At 44.2% G+C, this 7439-nt stretch overlaps 1 protein-coding gene across 4 annotated transcripts in view; it reads right to left on the bottom strand.

The window, feature by feature from the left end:
- Nucleotides 1-7439, bottom strand: part of LOC122565142 — a 108780-nt gene that overhangs the window by 47800 nt on the left and 53541 nt on the right. For all 4 annotated transcript variants that reach the window (XM_043720808.1, XM_043720807.1, XM_043720809.1 and 1 more), the window contains one exon: nt 3540-3670. In XM_043720808.1, coding sequence (XP_043576743.1) covers nt 3540-3670 — 131 coding nt within the window. The remainder of the gene's footprint in view (nt 1-3539; nt 3671-7439) is intronic.

The raw sequence follows: 7439 nt of genomic DNA on the forward strand, positions 1-7439 counted from the left end.
ACTTATTCAATTTGCTTCAGCAAATGATAGACTTCAGATCACAGAAACAGAAGGAATGCTGTCAGTTACACTGAGCTCTGCGCTTATAAAGACTGGAGAGATTACAGCAGGCATGTAAATTAGTCACTGAGGCTCTTGATGTCCTTTAGTTACAGGTGTTTTCTACTAAAGAAAAACGTGTGCAGCAAGTCAGTTGAAGCAAATGTTCCAAGATTGCTCTACATCTCCTGCAGTATTCCTTCATTTATTCATACTGAACGGGGATCATGTTGAGTTCTGAAGCCCTGCCTGTAGGATGTGATTTATTTGTTAACTTTCAGAGTTCATTGCAATCCTGACGTCCACTTCCAACAAGTAAGGGACATCGTGACCCCAGAAGCTGTTATTCCAGCAGTCTGCATGGGTGAGGAGGTGCTCTCACAATGCCTGTATTGTGTTAGCCAGATTGGTGGGAGTCAATTAATTGTGGATTCCTGTTCTGGACTCCTTCCATCATTGTGCTGCTGATGGTAATGCTGAAGCTCCTGGAGGGATTTTTAGGCTCGTCAGAAACTGATGCACATGGGGTAGGGATGCCAACTCTATTATTGAGGGGCATTCCTGGAGGTTTGATCATAAGACATTCTGAGCAATGTTTACTGGCCTCTTGTGCTTTGTTGTAGAGTCTCATTTCTTCCTCCCTTAATAAATCTTTCCTTTTTTTAGTTCACCTCTTAATTTGAGCTAATGTGGATTTCAACATTCTAACATTTCTTTGTTCATACCCAGAGCAGTTTATTTTACAAGACTTTCACGTTTTCATGAATCTGGTTAAATTTCAGATGCCTTGAAGTTTCCCTTTCACATTTCCCACAAAGCAGTCTAAAATATCATTCACCATAGATGTAGAAGCAGAAGTAGGACATTCAGTCCATTGCTCCACCATTCAATGGGATCACAAATCAACTCTGCTTTCTTGATTCTACCCATAATCTCTTGCTAATTAAAAATCTGTCTCTCTCAGCCTTGAGATTCTAAATGACCTAGCCGCAAAAGTTGTCTGCATTGCCTAAATCGGTGCACCTTCAACAACACTCAAGAAGCTTGACAGCATTCAGACAAAACAGTCCACTTGATTGGCATTACATCCAGAAATATCTATTCCCTCCACCACTGATTAAATTAAATTAGATTCCCTACAGTGTGGAAACAGGTCCTTTGGCCCAACAAGTCAATACCGACCCTCCAATGAGTAACCCACCCCCCTCTGACCACTGCAGCTAACAACTAATCAATTTAGCATGGCCAGTTCACCTGACCTGCACATCTTTGGAATGTGGGAGGAAAACGGAGCACCTGGAGGAAACCCACGTAGACACGGGGAGAATGTGATAACTCCACACAGACAGTCACCCAAGGCTGGAATCGAACCCGGGACCCTAGTGTTATGAGGCAGCAGTGCTAACCACTGAGCCACCATTCTCAGTCAAAAATCACACTACACCAGGTTATAGACCAGCAGGGTTTATTTGAAATCAAAAACTTTCGGAGCAACTCTCCTTTGTCAGGTGCAGTGAGAGAGGGCACACTGACACAGAATTTATAGGCAGACAGATCAAAGGATCAGACAATTGGTGTTAGTGGAGTGAACAAACCTAAAATGGCTGACGGAGTCACAGTCAGTCAGTGAGGCATTTTATAAATTCTAGCTTTCAGAACAAGACCAGCCTGATTTAAAACTTGGAGACAGGTTCTGAATGAGGCTTCACACCTCCAATTCAATGTCTGACCTGTTGTGTCACCTTTTGTATCTCTGCCTGATTGAAGTTTAAAGCTTGTGCGAAGATTTGTAGCTCGGGTGCTCGTTGTTGTGGTTCTGTTCGCCGAACTGGAAATTTTTGTTGCAAACGTTTCGTCCCCTGTCTAGGTGACATCCTCAGGGTTTGGGAGCCTTCTGTGAAGCGCTTCTGTGGTGTTTCCTCCGGTATTTATAGTGGCCTGTCCCTGCCGCTTCCGGTTGTCAGTTTCAGCTGTCCGCTGTAGTGGCCGGTATATTGGGTCCAGGTCGATGTGTTTGTTGATGGAGTTTGTGGATGAGTGCCATGCTTCTAGGAATTCCCTGGCTGTTCTTTGTTTGGCTTGCCCTATAATGGTAGTGTTGTCCCAGTCGAATTCATGTTGCAAGCCAGGGAATTCCTAGAAGCATGGCACTCATCCACAAACTCCATCAACAAACACATCGACCTGGACCCAATATACCGGCCACTACAGCGGAACACCACAGAAGCGCTTCACAGGAGGCTCCCAAGCACTGAGGATGTCACCTAGACAGGGGACGAAACGTTTGCAACAATGATTGAAGTTTGGAACGTTATGCAGAAACTGATGAAACCTTTAATTATCGAGGCAGAGACTTGAAACAGATTCTGAATTTGCATCTTAATCAATCAAAACTCACCTCTCCTTTCTAACAGTTCTTCATCAGCCATTTTAGGTTTGTTCACTTGACTTACACCAATTGTATGATCCTTTGATCTTTTAGCCTAGAAACTCTGTGTTACTGTGCTCTCTCTCTCTCACTGCACCTGATGAAGGAGTGCCGCTTCAAAAGCTTGAGATTTCAAATAAACCTTTTGGACTATAACCTGGCATAATGTGATTTTTGACTTTGTCCACCCTAGTCCAACACCAGCACCTCCACATCACTGATGGTCAGTAGCAGCATTTACCATCTCCAAGAAGCACTGCTGAAATTCACCAAAGATCCTTAAGACAGCACATCCAAACCCAGGATCAGCACCATTTAGAAGGACGAGGGCAGCAATAAGTGGGAACACCAGACTTGCAAATACCCCTCTAAGGCACTCAACATCCTGACTTGAAATACTGTATATCACCGTTCCTTCAGCATTGTTGGAACAAACTCCTGGGACTCTCTTCCAAAGGGCATTATGATCCAACACAAGGACTACACCGATTCAAGAAGGCAGTTCACTACCATCTTCTCAAGTGGCAAGTAGAGATGGTGCAATAAATATTAGTCCAGCTAGTAATGCTGACATCCCATGAGTGAATTATAAATTCCCCATGAATATTTAGTTTCCATGAATATTTTGACCTCCTTGTTAAACATGTCCCTGAAATGGTTGTAACTCAATATCCATTAATCTTGATTTGTGCCATAATTCTGAATACTATAGAGAGACATTAATTTTGCCTTTTTACCATTTTCCCCCTCTTTGAACCTATTTGCTACTCCTTTTTTAAAATAATCATAGATTGTGTCCCTTCTTGTCCCACCCTGGGGAGCACTGCTGCTCTGCAATGCCAGAATTGCAGCTTTTCTGTATTATACTCCAAATTAAGTGCTAACGCATGTTCACTTTGGTGTGGATAAATACTTCTCAACATCATTATACTTAAGAACTTTACAGCTAGCAGACAGCTTTCCTTTCCAACTCATGGTATGTGTTTCAAAGCAAGGCCATGTGGTAATGTATTAATTGGATACATTGCTGAGCCACCTTTCTCAATTCTCCGCTTCTCTTAAATGCCCTTACTTGATCGTGAAGATCTGCGTTTGTAACCATCCTTCTCTCTGTGTCTGTACTTTCTATTAACATCATTTTCCTGCTTCATCGAATCTCCTCGAATGTTAGTTTCGGTATCGCTTTTCCCACGAACAGATGGCCTGAAGTGGAGTCAAAATACAATAAATTTTACATCATATTAGAATCTTATAACTGCAATCATAATTAATTCAGTTAGGGAGAATAAGAAAAATATATTGGAAGCTTCTTAAGATAGGTCACTTATTTTGTTGAGCACCTATCAACCACTTGTTAAGTGACACTGCACCATGTAACACACAGGAAAAGTACGGGGTTAAATTCCCAAGGTGCTGAGCTGGAAAAGAGCAAAATGGCACCAGTCATTCCAGGAAAAGAGGTGAGCAGTTGGGTACAAGTGGTGATACACAGAGACAGGGTAAAGAAAGGTCACCAGGAAGGACATCTGGGTAATCCAAGATGGAGGACAGGAAAAATCTCTGGCTGTAACAGTCATAGAGATGTACAGCATGGAAACAGACCCTTCGGTCCAATTCTTCCATGCCAACCAGATATCCCAACCCAATCTAGTCCCACCTGCCAGCACCCAGCCCATATCCCTCCAAACTCTTCCTATACCCATCCAAATGCCTCTTAAAATGTTGCAATTGTACCAGCCTCCACCACTTCCTCTGGCAGCTCATTCCATTCACGTACCACCCTCTGCGTGAAAAGGTTGCCCCTTAGGTCTCTTTTATATCTTTCCCCTCTCACCCTAAACCTATGCTCTCTAGTTCTGGACTCCCCGACTCCAGGGAAAAGACTTTGTCTATTTATCCTATCCATGCCCCTCATAGTTTTAGATTAGATTAGATTACATTATATTACAGTGTGGAAAAAGGCCCTTCGGCCCAACAAGTCCACACCGACCCGCCGAAGCGTAACCCACCCATACTCCTACATTTACCCCTTACCTAACACTACGGGCAATTTAGCATGGCCAATTCACCTGACCTACACATCTTTGGACTATGGAAGGAAACCGGAGCACCTGGAGGAAACCCACGCAGACATGGGTGAACGTGCAAACTCCACACAGTCATTCGCCTCAGGCGGGAATTGAACCCGGGTCTCTGGCGCTGTGAGGCAGCATTGAGGCACAATGCTAACCATTGTGACACCGTGCCGCCCACTAAACCTCTATAAGGTCACCCCTCAGCCTCCCACGCTCCAGGGAAAGCAGCCTCAGCCTCTCCCTATAGCTCAAATCCTCCAACCCTGGCAACATCCTTGTAAATCTTTTCTGAACCCCTTCAAGTTTCACAACATCTTTCCGATAGGAAGGAGACCAGGATTACACACAATATTCCAACAGTGGCCTAACCAATGTCCTGTACAGCCGCAACATGACGTCCCAACTCCTGTACTCAATGCTCTGACCAATAAAGGAAAGCATACTAAATCCCTTCTTCACTATCCTATCTACCTGTGACTCCACTTTCAAGGAGCTATGAACCTGCACACCAAGGTCTCTTTGTTCAGCAACACTCCCTAGGACCTTACCATTAAATGTATAAGTCCTGCTAAGATGTGCTTTCCCAAAATGCAGCACCTCACATTTATCTGAATTAAAGTCCATCTGCCACTTCTCAGCCCATTGGCCCACCTGGTCCAGATCCTGTTGTAATCTGAGGTAACCCTCTTCGCTGTCCACTACATCTCCAATTTTGGTGTCATCTGCAAACTTACCAACTGTACCTCTTATGCTCGCATCCAAATCATTTACGTAAATGACAAAAAGTAGAGGACCCAGTACCGATCCTTGTGGCACACCACTGGTCACAGGCCTCCAGTCCGAAAAACAACCCTCCACCACCATCCTGTCTTCTACCTTTGCGCCAGTTCTGTATCCAAATGGCTAGTTCTCCCTGTATTCCTTGAGATCTAACCTTGCTAATCAGTCTCCCATGGGGAACCTTGTCGAACGCCTTACTGAAGTCCATTTAGATCACATCTACTGCTCTGCCCTCATCAATCAGCTGCTCCTTTTTTGAGGTATTTTAGGTGCTGGAGGTGATTTTCCTCGAATTCCAGGAGCAGCAATTACTGTTTCATATGTTGTTGCATTGTTTTGGAATGTTGGGAAAAAAAAGTCAAAACAACAGCAGTTTTAAAACAGAGGAGACACAGTAAGCACACGGTGAGGACAGTGCAGGAGAGAGAGAGAGAGAGAGAGAGAGAGAAAACCTACACAGTTACTGCTTTTGCTGTAATGTACAGAACTGGCGCAAAGGTATGCTTTCCTTTATTGGTACATCGGGAGTGCGTCTAAGAAAATTAACAAACAGTGAAATTCACAATTGATCTTGGAGGAACCTGTTTGGGCGAAGATCACAGCACAGAATCAGATAAGTTAATCATTGTTTTAAGTGTGTCCAACAGAAAGGCTGCAATTGTGATTAAAGTGGGTTCTTTCTTGATTATATGTTTTAGAGATATGTCTCTTGATTAAACTTAAATATAAGTCATAACTATTAATTTAGTCTGGGACAGTGTTTTGTAGAGGAGTAAGACGGTGTTATTTTCTGGGTCTGTAAATTGTGAAGGAGCAAAAATGGCCTTTAGAACAGTGATATGTACTTCTTGTCAGATGTGGGAGTTTAAAGAGAGGCTAAGGGTTACTGCGGATTATATCTGCAGTAAAGGGGCGACATGGTGGCACAGTGGTTAGCACTGCTGCCTCACAGTGCCAGAGACCTGGGTTCAATTCCCACCTTGGGCAACTGTGTGTGGAGTTTGCACATTCTCCCCGTGGGTTTCCTCCGGATGCTCTGGTTTCCTCCCACAGCCCAACGTCGTGCAGGTTAAATGAATTGGCCATGCTAAATTGCCTGTAGTATTAAGTGAAGGGGTAAATATAGGGGAATGGGTCTGGGTGGGTTGCTCTTCGACGGTCAGTGAGGACTTGTTGGGCCGAAGGTCCTGTTTCCACACTGTAAGTAATCTAATCTAATCTAAATGCTGTTGGATGCGAATCTTATCAGACTGAATGGATTGGTTGGAGAGACAGATAGAAGCAATGAGGAATTTGCAACAGCAACAGTATGTGATGGATAGCAGTTATAGGAAGGGGGGAAAGTCTCAGATACAGTCACACAGATGGGTTAACTCAAGGAAGGGTGAGAGAGGTCAGCACCTAGTGCAGGAATCTTTTGTGGATATACCCATTTCAAACAGATATGCTGTTTTGGAAAATGAAGGGGGTGATGGATTCTCAGGGGGACGTAGCACGAACAGCCAAGTTTCTGGTATTGAGACTGGATCTAATGCAACGAGGGGTACGTCGGGTTCCAAGAGATCAATTGTGTTAGGAGATTCTCTAGTCCAAGGTAGAGACAGACGTTTCTGTGGCCAGCAGCAAAAAAGCAGAATGGTGTGTTGCTTCCCTGGTGCCAGGATCAAGGATGTCTCAGAGAGAGTGCAGTATGTTCTCACGGGGGAGAGGGGCCAGCAAGAGGTCACTGTCCACATTTAAACCAGCAACATAGAAAAGGTGGAGATTCTGAAGGGAGATTACAGAGAGTTAGGCAGAAATTTTAAAAAGTGGTCCTCGAGAGGAATAATATCTGGATTACTCCTGGTGCTACGAGTTAGTGAGGGCAGGAATAGGAGGATAGAGCAGGTGAATGCATGGTAAAAACAATGACTGCAGATGCTGGAAACCAGATAAATTTACCTGGACCATCTCTGACACCTCCCTCCCCTTCCTGGACCTCTCCATCTCCATTAGTGACGACCGACTTGACACTGACATTTTTTACAAACTCACCGACTCCCACAGCTACCTGGATTACACCTCTTCCCACCCTACCTCTTGCAAAAATGCCATCCCGTATTCCCAATTCCTCTGCC

Source organism: Chiloscyllium plagiosum, chromosome 31 (genome assembly GCF_004010195.1).
Source record: "Chiloscyllium plagiosum isolate BGI_BamShark_2017 chromosome 31, ASM401019v2, whole genome shotgun sequence".
Classification (NCBI taxonomy): Eukaryota; Metazoa; Chordata; class Chondrichthyes; order Orectolobiformes; family Hemiscylliidae; genus Chiloscyllium; species Chiloscyllium plagiosum.